Source organism: Oratosquilla oratoria, chromosome 24, assembly GCF_046742065.1.
Source record: "Oratosquilla oratoria isolate Oo_2021 chromosome 24, ASM4674206v1, whole genome shotgun sequence".
In the NCBI taxonomy this organism is placed as follows: domain Eukaryota; kingdom Metazoa; phylum Arthropoda; class Malacostraca; order Stomatopoda; family Squillidae; genus Oratosquilla; species Oratosquilla oratoria.
Window position 1 is genome coordinate 31,309,879 of NC_134800.1, and position 21,630 is coordinate 31,331,508.

The following is a 21,630-nucleotide window of genomic DNA, read 5'->3' on the forward strand; positions in this document are numbered from 1 at the left end:
CCTCTACTCTATCCTTCACCCTTCACCTCCCACACTTCTCTCAGCTTCTGGTACTCATGCTCCTTTTCTCATTTAAACTAATAACTAAAAATAAATAAATTATCTACACTAATCCTTTGTTGCCTACTGGAACAAACCTGACATTTATGGGATTTGCCCTAGCTGGTGCAAAACAATCTTATGTAGTTTTGAGAAACCACAGAATAATAATGGATTAAGAGCTGTAGTGACGTAACCCTTCAAATCAATATTCATCCCACTTTTCTTATTGACCACTGTATAATTGTCATAAAAACACAACTCTTACTTACCGAGGGGCATGGTGAAGATGGTGCAGACATAGTGGATAGTGGAGTGCAGAATGGTAGGTTGAGGGTCACAAAGTGTTCATGGCTGCATACAATTCGTATGAAGTCAAGCTTTCAGGATCAAAATTGAAGGAAAAGATATAATAAATACAAAAAGTCCTACAACTCTTGAAGACTGTTTTTAACCTTATTATTTAGATTAATTATAGGCATATATTTTCAGCATTTACTTTGTCATGACACTGAAATTATGTAAAACTTAAAAAATGGTATTCTAAATTCTTCAAATTGCAAAACTGTACATATTAACTTATCTATTATGAGCTAAAAGCCTTCAAAATTATATGAAATACCTTTAGTGCATAAACTTCTTTTATATAAATATATACATACATACACATACCAAAGGCTTTTTCCCCCTTACACAGGGGGTAGCCAAAAAGAAAAAGGCACAGAAATCACTCTCACCCATTTCATTTCCCATATATTCCATTCCCCTCCACCCTCCTCCTATCTTGGCACCTCCTGGATGACGGGTCATCCCTGCATCCTGTCCACTGCCCTGGGTCAGAAGCAGTGTCGCAAGACACAGCACATCCACAGCAAGGCCGCTTCATAAATTTGTATATATAAATATATACATATACAAAAAAGCCCCTTTCTCCTTAAAAGGGGTTAACCAAGTCAACACACACCCACACACCCATGTCATACACAACTAAATCCCAATCAATCAACCTGTTGCCTTTGATCTCTCTTGCAGAAGACCTGTGACCTTCAGGTAACCAGCAACAGTCTCCAGGCAGAACCATAAATCACTCAAGGAAGATATATTGTGTTGGTGTCTAGGGATTGTTAATGTTGGGTATTGTAGTATGAATTATTCTGTGTCCTCTGTGTGGTGGTTGCATCTGGGGCACTTCAAACCTGTGGCTAGGCATATTCTATATTAGTACTGTCTTAATGCTGGATGGTGTCCTGAGTGCAGGTGTGCTTGTGCAGTTCTATTCAGGTGTGGGAGGGTTTTTTTCTGTGGGGCTCATATCTGGGGGTTGTTATTGGAATATTGAGTTTGGTGGTCTTTCTCAAAAAGCTTGTTTAGTAATCTGGGTGTGTACAGTATATGCTTCTGTGCAGATGTTTTGTATGGTACAGGAGGTATGTCATTTTAGATGCTTGAGTGGTACACTGCTGTAGTTTTTTTTTTTTTTTTTTTTTTTTCTGCATTCCAAACCTCTTCTTTCTCCTTATTTTCTCACTACCAAGTTCACATACATTCATAAATTCCATTAAGTCCCAACTTCTCATTTTTACCCAAATTATCCTGGATGACTCTACTTTCCATCCAACTATACACATGTCTCACCACTAACCAACACAGCCACTCCTTCCTTCTCTCACCACATTTCCACTCATGAGATACAACCATTCTCCCAAACTCAAATTTACCTTAGTTTAATCTTAGTCAATGATGACACGCCTTCACATATACCACCAATATCCAATTTGCTCTCTGTTGTTTCACATCCATGCACATTTATGGATTTCTTGGATTTTTGTTATAAACTTCCTCTCAGACCACCTAAATCAGAGGTGTCAACCTCATGGCCTACAGGTTCTACAGTACTTGGTCAAAGTTTGGGGATCTAGAGTGGAACAAACTTATGTCCAAAAATGTATGTTTTTGAGGGGTATTTGAATTTTGCCATAAGTCTGGGCAGACTACATGATGTCACTGCTGTAGCTGTTGTTGGTATTCCCTAGACTGTCTGGCCAAGCAGTCCCAACTTCCTGAGGAATGCCACAGCTGAAATGAAGTCTTCCCACAAATCCTTTACAGAGTGTATATTGAGTTGTTGGTGTACATGATTGTGTACAATGTAGTCTTTCATAATGTGTTATATAGTATGGGGTGAAATGTTACATCCTTGGCAGCTGTCTGTAATGTGGTCATCCAGCCTCCTCTGATAGCTTAGAAGGGCTAGATGGTGGCCACATCACAGTCTGGCCAAGTGGACTCTGTTCTTTCAGTGGAGAGAGGATTCAGGGGATTGGATATCAGGGGGTCTGGCATGCAGCAATGTATTGTCTTTCAGTTTGTTGATGGAGCAGTGAGTGATATGATTATGGATATGCTTCTGGAGGCTGGTGTCTAGTGGTTGTGAAGAGAGTAGTCGTGTGTGATATAAGTATTTGGGTTTTGTCTTGATTTATCTTGGCATGTGTGGGTGTTCTGCTATGTAATGTAGTGGGTGTGCTGTGTTTGTGGATGCTGTGGCAAGTGTTTGTGAGCCTCTCATGTCAAGTTGATCTTTGACTTTGAGGACTTTCATTTCATGGTGTAAATGGTCTGTTGATGTTGTGTTTGTGATTCTGTAAATAGCTATCAAATCTCCTCTCTCTCTTCTTTGCTCTAGTGTCTGTAGTTCAAGTTTTTCTAGTCTCTCTTCATATGATAGTTTTGAGAGTGTTGGTGCCAATTTTGTAATTGCTCTTTGTATTCTTTCAAGTTTTTTTATACATTTTTTTGTACTTGGTGACCATATCGTTGCTGCATATTCCAATCTTAGTCTTATCAGGGTGATTAGGATTTTCTTCACCATTTCTTCATCCACGTATGTAAATGCCACTTTGATTGTTCTTATCAAATTATAAGTTTCTCCAAAAATCTTATTTATATGTTTCTCCGGTGACATATTATTCATAACAATGACTCCCAGGTCCTTCTCATTTTCTACTTTTTTTATTCCTTCTTCTCCCAATTTATATGCTCTTGTTATTCTGTTTTTGCTTTTTCCAAATTCCATTATACTACACTTTTTTGTATTGAACTCCATCTCCCACTTCCTACTCCATTCCTGTACTTTATTTAGATCTCTCTGTAGTGATTCACAATCTTCTTCAGTTTTCACTCTTTTCAGTAGTTTTGCATCATCTGCAAAGAAGCTCATATAGCTTTCAATTCCTTCATCCATATCATTAATATATATAGCAAACATTATTGGGGCCAGAACTGTTCCCTGCAGAACACCGCTTATTACTTCATCCCATTTTGAGTGCTGGTTTCTTATCCAGTCTACTCTCACTTTTCTTTCTTGCAAAAAGTCTTCCATCCAATTTAGTAGTTTGCCCTGTATTCCTCCTTGAGTTTCTAATTTCTTAAGCAACCTCTTAAGTGGTACTTTGTCAAAAGCTTTCTTTAGGTCTAGAAATGCACAGTCCGCCCATCCATCTCTTTCTTGTATTATATCTATTAGCCTTGAATAGAAACATATTAAATTGGTGACGCATGATCGTCCTTGTCTGAATCCAAATTGCCTTGGATTCAACACTTTGTTTTTTTCTAAATATTTTACCCATCTACTTTTGATAATTCTTTCACAAATTTTTGCTATTGTACTTGTTAGAGAGACTGGTCTATAGTTGGTAGGTTCTTCTTTATTTCCTCCTTTATATATAGGTACTATATTTGCTTTTTTCCAATCTTCTGGAACTTTTCCTTCTTTCAAGGAACTATTTAGTTTGCTATGTATTTTGTCTGCCAGTTCATTCCTGCATTCTTTCAGTATCCAGTTTGCTATTTCATCTGGTCCATGCGATCTTCTGACATCAAGATTACTCAAGTGTGTTAATATTTCATTCTTTGTTACTTCTATTTCTTCCATAGGGGGGACTTTCTCTTTCCATTTGTTCTCTTCAGGTTGTATGTTCTCCCTTGTAAACACTGATTTAAAATGTTTGTTCATAATTTCCACCATTTCCATTTCCTCAGTGTATTCAACTCCCTCCTGTCTTAATTTCTCCAAGTCTTGTTTGTTTTTCAGTTTATTATTTACAAATCTGTAGAATAGTTTTGGTTGATCTTTACACTTTTCTATGATATCTTTTTCATATTTTCTCTTTTCCTCTCTGCACATTTGTACATATTCATTTCTATAACCGGTATATATTTTCCATTTTCAGGTCTTCTGTCTTTTTTCCATCTGGTCCAGGCTTTGTCTCTTTTGTCTTTTAACTCCCTACAACTTTTGTTGCACCGGCATTTTACATATTCTTTTTCTTGTTTTTGTCTTGGGACATACTTTTCCACTCCTTTTTTGTAAATTTTTGTCAAAATATTCCATTTCTCTTCTACTGTTGTTTCTTCTTTGTATATTTCTTCCCAGTTTTCCTTTTGAAAGAATTCTCTTATTTTATCAAAGTTTGTTTTTTCATACATCATTCTTCCTTTTCTATATTGTTCATTTCTTTTCATATATTTTTCTTCATTAAGTTCCAGTTCAATCAATATGTGGTCACTTTTACTTATTGGTGTTTTATATTCAATCTTGTCCACTATTCTAGGTTCGGATGTAATTATTAGGTCTAATCTCGATGGCTCTTCTTCATTTCTATACCTAGTGTTCTCCTGCATCCATTGTGTCATTGTATGGTCAGTAACCATCTCAAGTAGAGCATTTCCCCATGAGCCGTCTCCACCCTTTACTGTCATTTCTTCCCAGCAGATTTCTTTGCAATTAAAGTCGCCCATCATAACTATTTTTCCTCCCTCTTCCATTATCTTGTTTAATGTTATCTTTGTGTCCTCTAACATACTTTTATGTTCACTCTCTTCCCATGAGGCTGTTTTCGGGGGCACATAATTTATCACAAACTTTCTGCTCTTCTTATCTCTGTCTTCTACTTCCATCATTATCATCTCTACTGTATTCTTTCCATATGTGACACACTTCACGTTTATATCCTTCTTAGTCAGGAACATAACTCCACCCCCTTCCTTTTTCACTCTGTTTCTAATCCAATAATTATATGCATCATGTCCTACACTGTTGGGTGGTAGTGGACCTTTTAATTTTGTTTCTACAATTCCCATTATGTCTGGTTCTTTTTCTTTCAAATAATCATTCAGCTCATTCAATCCTGTTATTAATCCATCTATATTTGTGTAAGACACTCTTAGTTTTCTGCCACTTCCATTGTGTTCTCTGTTTCCCTTTTGTTTTTCTCTTGTATGTCGACTTTCTTTAGTTTCATATTCACTACTCTCCAATAGAATCTCTCTTTTTCTGACTCCGTTCTTATCTCGTTTTTTTCCTTAGCTTCAAGTCTTTTCTGTTTTTCTTCCTCTCTTTCCTCTTTATTCATTTCCCTTTTTATCCATACCTTTTTATATTGTTCACTTGTTGCTAGTTTCCCTGTTTTGGATAAGATATTCTCAGCCGTAGTTTGTGACCTGAATTTAATCTTAATTGGTCTGGTCTTGTCTGTACTATATTTCCCGATCCTGAATTTCTCTTCGATTTGTTTCATTATTTCTGGTTCATCTTCCTGAACTAATTCTAGTAAATTTCTTACTTTTTCATTTTCCTCTTTGATTCTTGTGATTCTATCTGGGTTATGTTTCTCTTCCATTCCTAATATAATTATACATTTCTTTCTGTCTGCTAAGTCTCTTACTATATTCTCCTTCTGTCTCATCACTTTAATAACTGAGTTTTCAGTTTGTTCATTCATTTGCTGTCTGATTATGTCAGTGAATGCAACTTTGCTATTTTCTTGGATTTTTTTCCAACCCTCCTTGTTCTCCTTATTATTCTCCTTTAAGACTTTATTCTCTTCTTTTACTTCTTTTAACTGATTTTTTAATTCTTCAATTTCCTTAGTTAAGTTTTTGTTCGCCTTCTCTAGTTCTTCCAATTTTTCAACCCTCCGTATAATGTTGTTAACATGACCGAACCTACGCTCCAAGTCCTCGATCATCTTATCGACCTTCTCTTCTAGTCTTGTCAGTCGGGGAGGGGTTTGTCCCCCCCCCACCCTCTTTAAATCCCTGGAAAATATTCTCATCACTTTCTACTGTATTGCTCTTATCTATACTTCTAATCTTTACATTTTTATTAGACATTTCATCGTCGCTCAGCTGGTCGGGGGGTCGTTTGTTTACCTTTAGCCTGTCTGCCTGGGCCAAGTCCTCTCCTTCCTCATTTCCTTCCATTTCCCTCAGCAATCCCTCCCCTTCTCCTCTTTCCCTACTTTCCTACTACCCCACGAGCAATTTCCCCCCCACCCTGTAAATACAATAGGCACTTCTCTTTGCGTTGGGATCCACGAAACTTCAATTTTCTTCAGAACGTCTTCTAAGCCGTCCGTTCGTTGAAGTGTGTGTGTATTTACCTAGTTGTATTTTACGGGAAGGGGAGCTATGCTCGTGGGGTCCCGTCTTCATATCTCATTTTATCTAAACTATTTTTAAATTCATGTATTGTTTTTGCACACACCACTTTCTCATCTAACTTGTTCCAACTGTCTATTACTCTGTGAGGAAAGCCGTTCTTTTTCAAATGTCTTCTTAGCTGTCTTTTTTTTATTTTTTTTCCCGTGTCCTCTTGTATTTCTGTCATCCCATTTTATCAGATTCTCTCTATCAGTAATTTCTATGCCTTTCATGATTCTGTAAATAGCTATCAAATCTCCTCTCTCTCTTCTTTGCTCTAGTGTCTGTAGTTCAAGTTTTTCTAGTCTCTCTTCATATGATAGTTTTGAGAGCGTTGGTGCCAGTTTTGTAATTGCTCTTTGTATTCTTTCAAGTTTTTTTTATACATTTTTTTGTACTTGGTGACCATATCGTTGCTGCATATTCCAATCTTGGTCTTATCAGGGTGATTAGGATTTTCTTCACCATTTCTTCATCCACGTATATAAATGCAACTTTGATTGTTCTTATTAAATTATAAGTTTCTCCAAAAATCTTATTTATATGTTTCTCCGATGACATATTATTCATAACAATGACTCCCAGGTCCTTCTCATTTTCTACTTTTTTTTATTCTTTCTCCCAATTTAAATGCTCCTGTTATTGTTTTTGCTTTTTCCATATTCCATTATACTACACTTTTTTGTATTGAACTCCATCTCCCACTTCCGACTCCATTCCTGTACTATATTTAGATTAAAAAGTATTACAAAGGCGGAGCATGCCGACATGAGACCTTTTGATCCATATCTAGGTCGGATGCAAAAAAAAAAAAAAAAAAAAAAAAAAAAAAAAAATAAAAAAAAACAAATAAATAAAAACTATAATAATGTAAATAACAAATAAAATACATAAATAAATGCATAGGTATAGTTGAATAACAAACAAACAGGTAAATAGTAAATGATTATAAATTGACATATAACTAATAATAAATGAAAATCAGACAGACAAATTATAACAAAACAAAAACAAATAATATAACAAATTATAATCATTACAGCATCTTAGGTATTTATCTAAATGATTCTTAAAGCTTCGAACTGAACTACATTGCACTACCTGTGCAGGAAGTTTATTCCATTCATTAACTACACGGTTGGCAAAGTTGTTTCTACCTACTTCCAAATTGAATCTATTTCCGGACAGTTTGAGACCATTGTTTCTTGTCTGATTCTCATTCAATGTGAAAATTTGGTCACTTTTGATGTTGTCAATTCCCTTTAAAATCTTAAAGACCTGTATCAAGTCACCTCTGAGTCTACGCTTTTTTAGGGAAAACAGATTCATGTGCTTAAGTCGATTTTCGTATGATTTATTTTTGATATTTGGAATCAGTTTTGTGGCTCGCCGTTGTACTTTTTCCAGTCTGTCAATGTCTTTAATGAGATTCGGTGACCATACGGAAACAGCATATTCCAAATGTGGACGAACTAACGATTTATATAGCTTGTTAATGAGTGATGGACTTTTGAAATCAAAAGATCGCGCAATCAATCCCAGAATCTTATTTGCTTTCTCAGAGGCTGAAATACACTGCTTGGATGATTTGAGGTCGTTACTGATAATTAAGCCAAGATCTTTTTCACTATCCACTTTTGTTAACGAATTTCCAAATAACTTGTAATCGTACTTACTGTTATTTTTACATATGTGCATTACCTTGCATTTACTTGTGTTAAATTTCATTAGCCACTTTTCAGACCATTGCTGTAATTTATCTAAATCTTCTTGAATATCTAATTGGTTTGAGTGATCATTTGCCACTCCGCACAGTTTTGTATCATCAGCAAATTTGGAAACGGTAGATCTTAGTCCATGGTCTATATCATTTATATATACTATGAATAGAAGTGGCCCAAGAACGGAACCCTGAGGAACTCCACTTGCAACACTTTTCCATCCAGAAGTTTTTCCATTTAAAACAACTCTCTGTTTTCGACCTTTCAACCAATTACTAGTCCAACCTAATAGGCTACCACTTATTCCATGCAAAGCTAATTTAGTAAGTAGTCTTTCGTGTGGGACGGTATCAAAAGCTTTTGCAAAGTCTAGATATATTAAATCTATATTGTTTCTTTTGTCATAATTCGAGATAACTGTGTTGTAGAATTCGAGTAAGTTAGTCACGCAAGAACGTTTCCGTCTGAAACCATGCTGGCTATCATTTATCAAACGGTTACTTTCTAAATGATATTCGATAGCATCTCTGATGATAGTTTCCATTATTTTTCCTACGATTGAAGTCAAACTTATAGGCCTATAGTTATTTGGTTTCTTTTTGTCACCTTTTTTGAATATGGGAGTAACGTTAGCTAGCTTCCATTCTCTTGGGACATCTCCGGATATGATGGATTTCTTGAAAATAATTTCTAATGGAACAACAATCTCATTTTTCATTTCCTTTAAGATTCTTGGATGCCAACCGTCAGGCCCTGGTGTTTTATTAACTTTGAGTTTGTCTATACACCTTTTAATTTTTTCTTTTGTTATATTTACCGTAGTAAGTTTACCCCAGACTTTTCACAGATTTCAGTTTGGAATTCACTTTGAGGTGTTTCGTTTACGAATACCGAGCTAAAATAATTGTTTAAGATATTACACATTCCTTCATTTGAATATTCAAGTTGACCGTCAGCAGATAATAGTGGACCAATGTGAATCTTAACAACCTTTTTGTCTCTAATGTAATTATAGATTCCTTTGGAGTTCTCTTAGGATTTATCAGCGATGTTCATTTCGTATTGTCGTTTTCTTTTTCTCTGTAGTGATTCACAATCTTCTTCAATTTCCACTCTTTTCAGTAGTTTTGCATCATCTGCAAAGAAGCTCATATAGCTTTCTATTCCTTGATCCATATCATTAATATATATAGCAAACATTATTGGGGCCAGAACTGTTCCCTGCGGAACACCGCTTATTATTTCATCCCATTTTGAGTGCTGAATCCTTATCACTACTCTCATTTTTCTTTCTTGCAAAAAGTCTTCCATCCAATTTAGTAGTTTGCCCTGTATTCCTCCTTGAGTTTCTAATTTCTTAAGCAACTTCTTATGTGGTACTTTGTCAAAAGCTTTCTTTAGGTCTAGAAATGCACAGTCCGCCCATCCATCTCTTTCTTGTATTATATCTATTAGCCTTGAATAGAAACATATTAAATTGGTGACACATGATCGTCCTTGTCTGAATCCAAATTGCCTTGGATTTAACACTTTGTTTTTTTCTAAATATTTTACCCATCTACTTTTGATAATTCTTTCACAAATTTTTGCTATTGTACTTGTTAGAGAGACTGGTCTATAGTTTGTAGGTTCTTCTTTATTTCCTCCTTTATATATAGGTACTATATTTGCTCTTTTCCAATCTTCTGGAACTTTTCCTTCTTTCAAGGAACTGTTTAGTATGCTATGTATTTTGTCTGCCAGTTCATTCCTGCATTCTTTCAGAATCCAGTTTGCTATTTCATCTGGTCCATGCGATTTTCTGACATCAAGATTACTCAAGTGTGTCAATATTTCATTCTTTGTTACTTCTATTTCTTCCATAGGGGGGACTTTCTCTTTCCATTCAATCTCTTCAGGTTGTATGTTCTCCCTTGTAAACACTGATTTAAAATGTTTGTTCATAATTTCCGCCATTTCCATTTCCTCAGTGTATTCAACTCCCTCTTGTCTTAATTTCTCCAAGTCTTGTTTGTTTTTCAGTTTATTGTTTACAAATCTGTAGAATAGTTTTGGTTGATCTTTACACTTTTCTATGACATCTTTTTCATATTTTCTCTTTTCCTCTCTGCACGTTTGTACATATTCATTTCTATAACCGGTATATATTTTCCATTTTCAGGTCTTCTGTCTTTTTTCCATCTGGTCCAGGCTTTGTCTCTTTTGTCTTTTAACTCCCTACAACTTTTGTTGTACCAGCATTTTACATATTCTTTTTCTTGTTTTTGTCTTGGGACATACTTTTCCACTCCTTTTTTGTAAATTTTTGTCAAAATATTCCATTTCTCTTCCACTGTTGTTTCTTCTTTGTATATTTCTTCCCAGTTTTCTTGTTGAAAGAATTCTCTTATTTGATCAAAGTTTGTTTTTTCATACATCATTCTTCCTTTTCTATATTGCTCATTTCTTTTCCTATATTTTTCTTCATTAAGTTCCAGTTCAATCAATATGTGGTCACTTTTACTTATTGGTGTTTTATATTCAATCTTGTCCACTATTCTAGGTTCAGATGTAATTATTAGGTCTAGTCTCGATGGTTCTTCTTCATTTCTATACCTGGTGTTCTCCTGTATCCATTGTGTCATTGTATGGTCAGTAATCATCTCAAGTAGAGCGTTTCCCCATGAGCCGTCTCTACCCTTTACTGTCATTTCTTCCAAGCAGATTTCTTTGCAATTAAAGTCGCCCATTATAACTATTCTTCCTCCATCTTCCATTATTTTATTTAATGTTATCTTTGTGTCCTCTAACATACTTTTATGTTCACTCTCCTCCCATGAGGCTGTTTTCGGAGGCACATAATTTATCACAAATTTTCTGCTCTTCTTATCTCTGTCTTCCACTTCTATCATAATCATCTCTACTGTATTCTTTCCATATATGACACCCTTCACGTTTATATCCTTCTTAGTCAGGAACATAACTCCACCCCCTTGCTTTTTCTCTCTGTTTTTAATCCAATAATTATATGCATCATGTCCTACACTGTTGGGTGGTAGTGGGCCTTTTAATTTTGTTTCTACAATTCCCATTATGTCCGGTTCTTTTTCCTTCAAATAATCATTCAGCTCATTCAATCCTGTTATTAATCCATCTATATTTGTGTAAGACACTCTTAGTTTTCTGTCACTTCCATTGTGTTCTCTGTTTCCCTTTTGTTTTTCTCTTGTATGTCGAACTGCCTTAGTTTCATATTCACTACTCTCCAATAGAATCTCTCTTTCTCTGACTCCGTTCTGTTCTCGTTTTTTTTCTTAGCTTCAAGTCTTTTCTGCTTTTCTTCCTCTCTTTCCTCTTTATTCATTTCCCTTTTTATCCATACCTTTTTATATTGTTCACTTGTTGCTAGTTTCCCTGTTTTGGATAAGATATTCTCTGCTGTCGTTTGTGACCTGAATTTAATCTTAATTGGTCTGGTCTTATCTGTACTATACTTTCCGAGCCTGAATTTTTCCTCAATTTCCTTTATAATTTCTGGTTCATCTTACTGAACTAATTGTAGTAAACTGCTTACTTTTTCATTTTCCTCATTGGTTCTTGAGGTTCTATCTGGGTTATGTTTCTCTTCCATTCCTAATATAATTATACATTTCTTTTTGTCAGCTAAGTCTCTTACTATATTCTCCTTCTGTCTCATCACTTTAATAACTGAGTCTTCAGTTTGTTCTCTCATTTGCTGTTTAATTATATCAGTAAATGCAACTTTACTGTTTTCTTTTATCGACTTCCATCCCTCTCTGTTTTCTTTACTATTCCTCTTCAATTCCTCATTCTCCACCTTTACTTCTTTTAACTGTCTTTTCAGGTTTTCTATTTCAGCAGTTAAGTTTTTGTTCGCCTTCTCTAGTTCTTCCAATTTTTCAACTCTTTGTAGAATGTTGTTAACATGACCGAACCTACGCTCCAAGTCCTCGATCATCTTATAGACCTTCTCTCCTAGTCTTGTCAGTGGGGGGTGGGGGGGGGGGGTTGTGTCCCCCCCACCCTCTTTAAATCCCTGGAAAATATTCTCATCACTTTCTACTGTATTGCTCTTATCTATACTTCAAATCTTTACATTTTTATTATAAATTTAATCTTCGCTCAGCTGATCGGGGGGTCGTTTGTTTACCTTTCGCCTGTCTGCCTGGGCCAAGTCTACTCCTTCCTCATTTCCTTCCATTTCCCCAGCAATCCCTCCCCTTCTCCTCTTTCCCTACTTTCCCACTACCCCACGAGCAATTTTCCCCCACCCTGCAAATACAATAGGCTTTGCTTTGGGATCCACGAAACTTCAATTTTCTTCAGAACGTCTTCTATGCCGTCCGTTCGTTGAAGTGTGTGTGTGTGTGTATTTACCTAGTTGTATTTTACGGGAAAGGGAGCTATGCTCGTGGGGTCCCGTCTTCATATCTCATTTTATCTAAACTATTTTTAAATTCATGTATTGTTTTTGCACACACCACTTTCTCATCTAACTTGTTCCAACTGTCTATTACTCTGTGAGGAAAGCTGTTCCTTTTCAAATCTCTTCTATAGCTGTCTTTTTTTATTTTCTTTCCGTGTCCTCTAGTATTTCTGTCATCCCATTTTATCAGATTCTCTCTGTCAGTAATTTCTATGCCTTTCATGATTCTGTAAATAGCTATCAAATCTCCTCTCTCTCTTCTTTGCTCTAGTGTCTGTAGTTCAAGTTTTTCTAGTCTCTCTTCATATGATAGTTTTGAGTGTTGGTGCCAATTTTGTAATTGCTCTTTGTATTCTTTCAAGTTTTTTTATACATTTTTTTGTACTTGGTGACCATATCGTTGCTGCATATTCCAATCTTGGTCTTATCAGGGTGATTAGGATTTTCTTCACCATTTCTTCATCCAGGTATGTAAATGCAACTTTGATTGTTCTTATTAGATTATAAGTTTCTCCAAAAATCTTATTTATATGTTTCTCAGGTGACATATTATTCATAACAATGACTCCCAGGTCCTTCTCATTTTCTACTTTTTTTATTCCTTCTTCTCCCAATTTATATGCTCCTGTTATTCTGTTTTTGCTTTTTCCAAATTCCATTATACACTTTTTTGTATTGAACTCCATCTCCCACTTCCTACTCCATTCTTGTACCTTATTTAGATCTCTCTGTAGTGATTCACAATCTTCTTCAGTTTTCACTCTTTTCAGTAGTTTTGCATCATCTGCAAAGAAGCTCATATAGCTTTCTATTCCTTCATCCATATCATTAATATATATAGCAAACATTATTGGGGCCAGAACTGTTCCCTGCAGAACACCGCTTATTACTTCATCCCATTTTGAGTGCTGAATCCTTATCACTACTCTCATTTTTCTTTCTTGCAAAAACTCCTCCATCCAATTTAGTAGTTTGTCCTGTATTCCTCCTTCAGTTTCTAATTTCTTAAGCAACTTCTTATGTGGTACTTTGTCAAAAGCTTTCTTTAGATCTAAAAATGCACAGTCCGCCCATCCATCTTTCTTGTATTATATCTATTAGCCTTGAATAGAAACATATTAAATTGGTGACGCATGATCGTCCTTGTCTGAATCCAAATTGCCTTGGATTTAACACTTTGTTTTTTTCTAAATATTTTACCCATCTACTTTTGATAATTCTTTCACAAATTTTTGCTATTGTACTTGTTAGAGAGACTGGTCTATAGTTGGTAGGTTCTTCTTCATTTCCTCCTTTGTATATAGGTACTATATTTGCTTTTTTCCAATCTTCTGGAACTTTTCCTTCTTTCAAGGAACTATTTAGTATGCTATGTATTTTGTCTGCCAGTTCATTCCTGCATTCTTTCAGTATCCAGTTTGCTATTTCATCTGGTCCATGCGATTTTCTGACATCAAGATTACTCAAGTGTGTTAATATTTCATTCTTTGTTACTTCTATTTCTTCCATAGGGGGGACTTTCTCTTTCCATTCGTTCTCTTCAGGTTGTATGTTCTCCCTTGTAAACACTGATTTAAAATGTTTGTTCATAATTTCTGCCATTTCCATTTCCTCAGTGTATTCAACTCCCTCTTGTCTTAATTTCTCCAAGTCTTGTTTGTTTTTCAGTTTATTGTTTACAAATCTGTAGAATAGTTTCGGTTGATCTTTACACTTTTCTATGATATCTTTTTCATATTTTCTCTTTTCCTCTCTGCACATTTGTACATATTCATTTCTATAACAGGTATATATTTTCCATTTTTCAGGTCTTCTGTCTTTTTTCCATCTGGTCCAGGCTTTGTCTCTTTTGTCTTTTAACTCCCTACAGCTTTTGTTGTACCAGCATTTTACATATTCTTTTTCTTGTTTTTGTCTTGGGACATACTTTTCCACTCCTTTTTTGTAAATTTTTGTCAAAATATTCCATTTCTCTTCTACTGTTGTTTCTTCTTTGTATATTTCTTCCCATTTTTCCTTTTGAAAGAATTCTCTTATTTGATCAAAGTTTGTTTTTTCATACATCATTCTTCCTTTTCTGTATTGTTCATTTCTTTTCATATATTTTTCTTCATTAAGTTCCAGTTCAATCAATATGTGGTCACTTTTACTTATTGGTGTTTTATATTCAATTTTGTCCACTATTCTAGGTTCGGATGTAATTACTAGGTCTAGTTTCGATGGCTCTTCTTCATTTCTATACCTAGTGTTCTCCTGTATCCATTGTGTCATTGTATGGTCAGTAACCATCTCGAGTAGAGCGTTTCCCCATGAGCCGTCTCCACCCTTTACTGTCATTTCTTCCCAGCAGATTTCTTTGCAATTAAAGTCGCCCATCATAACTATTTTTCCTCCCTCTTCCATTATCTTGTTTAATGTTATCTTTGTGTCCTCTAACATACTTTTATGTTCACTCTCTTCCCATGAGGCTGTTTTTGGGGGCACATAATTTATCACAAACTTTCTGTTCTTCTTATCTCTGTCTTCTACTTCCATCATTATCATCTCTACTGTATTCTTTCCATATGTGACACCCTTCACGTTTATATCCTTCTTAGTCAGGAACATAACTCCACCCCCTTGCTTTTTCACTCTGTTTCTAATCCAATAATCATATGCATTATGTCCTACACTCTTGGGTGGTAGTGGACCTTTTAAATTTGTTTCTACAATTCCCATTATGTCTGGTTGTTTTTCTTTCAAATAATCATTCAGTTCATTCAATCCTGTTATTAATCCATCTATATTTGTGTAAGACACTCTTAGTTTTCTGCCACTTCCATTGTGTTCTCTGTTTCCCTTTTGTTTTTCTCTTGTATGTCGACTTTCTTTAGTTTCATATTCACTACTCTCCAATAGAATCTCTCTTTTTCTGACTCCGTTCTTATCTCGTTTTTTTCCTTAGCTTCAAGTATTTTCTGTTTTTCTTCCTCTCTTTCCTCTTTATTCATTTCCCTTTTTATCCATACCTTTTTATATTGTTCACTTGTTGCTAGTTTCCCTGTTTTGGATAAGATATTCTCAGCCGTAGTTTGTGACCTAAATTTGATCTTGATTGGTCTGGTCTTGTCTGTACTATATTTCCCGAGCCTGAATTTCTCTTCGATTTGTTTCATTATTTCTGGTTCATCTTCCTGAACTAATTCTAGTAAATTTCTTACTTTTTCATTTTCCTCTTTGATTCTTGTGGTTCTATCTGGGTTATGTTTCTCTTCCATTCCTAATATAATTATACATTTCTTTTTGTCTGCTAAGTCTACTATATTCTCCTTCTGTCTCATCACTTTAATAATTGAGTTTTCAGTTCATTCATTTGCTGTCTGATTATGTCAGTGAATGCAACTTTGCTATTTTCTTGAAATTTTTTCCAACCCTCCTTGTTCTCCTTATTATTCTCCTTTAAGACTTTATTCTAATCTTTTACTTCTTTTAACTGGTTTTTTAATTCTTCAATTTCCTTAGTTAAGTTTTTGTTCGCCTTCTCTAGTTCTTCCAATTATTCAATTCTTCGTATAATATTGTCAACATGACCGAACCTACGCTCCAAGTCCTCGATCATCTTATCGACCTTCTCTTCTAGTCTTGTCAGTCGGGGGGGTTTGTGTCCCCCCCACCCTCTTTAAATCCCTGGAAAATATTCTCATCACTTTCTACTGTATTGCTCTTATCTATACTTCTAATCTTTACATTTTTATTTGACATTTCATCGTCGCTCAGCTGGGCCAAGTCTACTCCTTCCTCATTTCCTTCCATTTCCCTCAGTAATCCCTCCCCCTTTCCTCTTTCCCTACTTTCCTACTACTCCACGAGCAATTTCCCCCCACCCTGTAAATACAATAGGCACTTCTCTTTGCGTTGGGATCCACAAACTTCAATTTTCTTCAGAACGTCTTCTAAGCCGTCCATTCGTTGAAGTGTGTGTGTGTGTGTGTGTGGTGTAACAATGATATGAGCTGTCTGTGAATTTCGCGGAATATTAGTCATAGCTTCGTGTTTGGTTCGATGTACATAATTCTAGCGATTAATAGGACTGGGCAGTTGGTTTTTGGATAGTGAGCGTTATTGTTGTGTTGTTGCAGAAAACGTAGTTCGTTGTTATAGAAGTGTTTTTCGTGGTGATTACTCTCGCGTACTGATTTTGAATTTTCCCATCAACTTACTGTTTCATTATTTTGTTTTCCTATTATACCGTCTATTTCTACTTGAATATATTTCTGCTACAATTATACTTTATACATATACTGAATTATATATTATTGTATATATATTATAGTATGTATATGTATGTGTATATATATATATATATATATATATATATATATATATATGATGTAAGTGGAATAGGAAACACAGGAGTCTTAGTCTTGAGTTTATTCCTGACTAGTTTCGCAGGTATGCGAAACTAGTCAGGAATAAACTCAAGACTAAGACTCCTGTGCTTCCTATTCCACTTACATCAACCTGTCAGAATGTCTCAACAATATATATATATATATATATATATATATATTTATATACCTCCAAAGTACTAAATTATACATTTTTCCTTGACTCCACCACCACAATCTGGTAACATCTGGTAACATTGGACTCTGAGACACGCATGTGGCCAGTTGACGGAAAATGCTCAACTTAGCTTACCGTTCCCGCTAAATTGAGCTATTTCCATAGACGCGCATCTGGCCAGCTAGCGGAAAATGGTCAACTTAGCGGACCATTTCAGCTAAGTTGAGCATTTTTGTTATTGCTATTTGGAGTTCGCTAATTTGAGCTTCCGCTAAATTGAAATTCATTAAATCGGGCTTCTACCGAATATATATATATATATATGTATATATATATATATATATATATACATATATGTATATATATGTACATATATATGTATATAAATATGAATATATGTATATATATATACATATATATATGTATATATGTGTATATATATATATACTGTATATATTTATATATATATATATATATGCAAAGTAGACCACTTGGAAAAAGAAAGTGGTCTACTTTGCATAAGTGAACACACGTACCCGTGTTCTTATTAGCATATATATATATATATATATATATATATCTATATATATATATATATATATATATATATACAGTCAAACCTCGAAACCCCGGACCCCGAATGCCCGGACCCTCGTATGACCGGTCAAAATGAACAAAGGGCGGACTTTTCAAGCAAAGTTCCCTATTTGTCCAGTAGTAGGACGCAATGGCTGTACACTTGTACTCAAACCCGGTCCAGTCAAGCCGCCACCAGGGCTGCTGTTTCGTAGAATTTTGTACCAAAACGTAGTAAAATAGCGGCATGTGGCAACTGAACAAGGACATGAGGAAATTTTTTCTACATAGCAGGCTGTTAAAAACATTCAAAAACTCAAACTTCTGTTTAAAAATAATAGAGATAGTTATCAAATAATAAATGGTACATCAAAATATGACTTTCATTTGTAATTGTGTTACTTATAAAATATTATACCACAAAAGATGCATTTTTACGGTGTAGAAAAAAATTCTACGCTAAAGTTTCAGCTTTCTTTTAGCGCCAGGGCTGCCGTTTCGTAGAATTTTGTACCAAAACGTAGTAAAATAGAGGCATGTGGCAACTGCACAAGGACATGAGGAATTTTTTTCTACATATCAGCTGGCTGTTAAAAACATTCAAAAACTCAAACTTTTGTTTAAAAATCATAGAACTAGTTATCAAATAATAAATGGTACATCAAAATTTGACTTTTATTGGTAATTGTGTTACTTATAAAATATTATACCCCAAAAGATACGTTTTTACGGTGTAGAAAAAAATTCTACGCTAAAGTTTCAGCTTTCTTTTAGCGATAATAATAAAAAAAGAAAAAAAAAAAGAAAAAAAAAAATATACCTTACTGAATATGTTAGGGCATGGGGGCCTTATATACATTCAAGAATAAAAAAACTAGAACCAACATTTTGTCAAAGTTTGACAAGTATATTTTGCTATGAAAGTCTGCATATGCCCGAGAAAAATGTATGCCCCGGTATGGCAACACTCCCATTCTACACGGCAGTGAAGAAAACGCGGCAACCTTGGCCGCCACCACTGTCCCGCGTGCATACCTTCCGATATTTACAGTGTACGTAATAAAAAATACAGTACAGTACACTGTATGTACAGTACATTTACATGCTGTATTACAGTTATTATTACAGAATTATAAGTATTATAGTATTATTATTACAGTATTGTTATTATTACAGTGTTAGAGTATTATTCTTTTGTGTTTCTATGCCATATCATACAAAGGATTACAAAGGCGGAGCATGCCGACAGGAGACCTTTTGATCCATATCTAGGTCGGATGCAAAAAAAAAAAAACATATATATATATATATATACACACATATATATATATATCATAATAATAATAAATTAAAACTATAATAATGTAAAAATAACAAATAAAATACATAAATAAATGCATAGGTATAGTTGAATAACAAACAAACAGGTAAATAGTAAATGATTATAAATTGACATATAACTAATAATAAATGAAAATCAGACAGACAAATTATAACAAAACAAAAACAAATAATATAACATAAATTATAATCATTACAGCATCTTACTTAGGTATTTATCTAAATGATTCTTAAAGCTTCGAACTGAACTACATTGCACTACCTGTGCAGGAAGTTTATTCCATTCATTAACTACACGGTTGGCAAAGTTGTTTCTACCTACTTCCAAATTGAATCTATTTCCGGACAGTTTGAGACCATTGTTTCTTGTCTGATTCTCATTCAATGTGAAAATTTGGTCACTTTTGATGTTGTCAATTCCCTTTAAAATCTTAAAGACCTGTATCAAGTCACCTCTGAGTCTACGCTTTTTTAGGGAAAACAGATTCATGTGCTTAAGTCGATTTTCGTATGATTTATTTTTGATATTTGGAATCAGTTTTGTGGCTCGCCGTTGTACTTTTTCCAGTCTGTCAATGTCTTTAATGAGATTCGGTGACCATACGGAAACAGCATATTCCAAATGTGGACGAACTAACGATTTATATAGCTTGTTAATGAGTGATGGACTTTTGAAATCAAAAGATCGTGCAATCAATCCCAGAATCTTATTTGCTTTCTCAGAGGCTGAAATACACTGCTTGGATGATTTGAGGTTGTTACTGATAATTACGCCGAGATCTTTTTCACTATCCACATTTGTTAACGAATTTCCAAATAACTTGTAATCGTACTTACTGTTATTTTTACCTATGTGCATTACCCTGCATTTACTTTTGTTAAATTTCATTAGCCACTTTTCAGACCATTGCTGTAATCTATCTAAATCTTCTTGAATATCTAATTGGTTTGAGTGATCATTTGCCACTCCGCACAGTTTTGTATCATCAGCAAATTTGGAAACAGTAGATTTTAGTCCATGGTCTATCATTTATGTGTACTATGAATAGAAGTGGCCCAAGAACGGAACCCTGAGGAACTCCACTTGCAACACTTTTCCATCCAGATGTTTTTCCATTTAAAACAACTCTCTGTTTTCGACCTTTCAACCAATTACTAGTCCAACCTAATAGGCTACCACTTATTCCATGCAAAGCTAATTTAGTAAGTAGTCTTTCGTGTGGGACGGTATCAAAAGCTTTTGCAAAGTCTAGATATATTAAATCTATATTGTTTCTTTTGTCATAATTCGAGATAACTGTGTTGTAGAATTCGAGTAAGTTAGTCACGCAAGAACGTTTCCGTCTGAAACCATGCTGGCTATCATTTATCAAACGGTTACTTTCTAAATGATATTCGATAGCATCTCTGATGATAGTTTCCATTATTTTTCCTACGATCGAAGTCAAACTTATAGGCCTATAGTTATTTGGTTTCTTTTTGTCACCTTTTTTGAATATGGGAGTAACGTTAGCTAGCTTCCATTCTCTTGGGACATCTCCGGATATGATGGATTTCTTGAAAATAATTTCTAATGGAACAACAATCTCATTTTTCATTTCCTTTAAGATTCTTGGATGCCAACCGTCAGGCCCTGGTGTTTTATTAACTTTGAGTTTGTCTATACACCTTTTAATTTTTTCTTTTGTTATATTTACCGTAGTGAGTAAGCTTACCCCAGACTTTTCACAGGTTTCAGTTTGGAATTCACTTTGAGGTGTTTCGTTTACGAATACCGAGCTAAAATAATTGTTTAAGATATTACACATTCCTTCATTTGAATACATTACCTCTAAGTATACCGCTACGAAAATCTACAGGTGTTAGGCGACATTTTCGATGACCGGACTTTTGGCATGACCAGACCGCCCTTCCCCCCAATTAGTCCGGAATTTCGAGGTTCGACTGTATGTATATATATATATATATATATATATATATATATATGTGTATATGCAAGGTAACCACTTAAGAAAATAAACAAACAGAGCAGAGCGCTTTCGTATATTACATCCTCAGTGTAAATTACAAAGAAAGAGGGTACAGAAAACATAATATAGTATGACAAGAGTATAAGGAACTACACTACACTGTATGTATATGTATATATGTGTGTATTTACCTAGTTGTATTTTGCGGGAAGGGGAGCTATGCTCGTGTTGTCCCGCCAATGTATCTCTCAGTGTCTAGTTTGCTTTTAAACTTGTGAATGGTTTTTGCGCTTACTATTTCATTATCCAGTTTGTTCCAAGTGTCTAAAACTCTATGTGGAAAACTGTTTTTCTTCAGTTCTCTTCTATAGCTATGTTTTCTTAATTTTCTTCCATTTCCTCTTGTGTTTCTCTTGTCCCAGTTTAGTAATTCTTCTCTATCGAGTATCTCTGTGCCTTTCATGATTCTGTAGATGGTCAGTAGGTCTCCTCTCTCTCTTCTTTGCTCCAGTGTCGGTAGCTCCAGTTT

General features: G+C 34.8%; 1 protein-coding gene across 10 annotated transcripts in view; it reads right to left on the reverse strand.

Annotated features, from left to right (window-relative positions):
* Nucleotides 1–21,630, reverse strand: part of Zir (dedicator of cytokinesis) — a 661,124-nt gene that overhangs the window by 309,177 nt on the left and 330,317 nt on the right. For all 10 annotated transcript variants that reach the window (XR_012967574.1, XR_012967573.1, XR_012967577.1 and 7 more), the window contains one exon: nt 312–419. Coding sequence is in view for 2 of the 10 variants with exons in the window: in XM_076207846.1 (XP_076063961.1) it covers nt 312–419 (108 nt within the window). In the remaining 8 variants the exon portion in view is untranslated. The remainder of the gene's footprint in view (nt 1–311; nt 420–21,630) is intronic.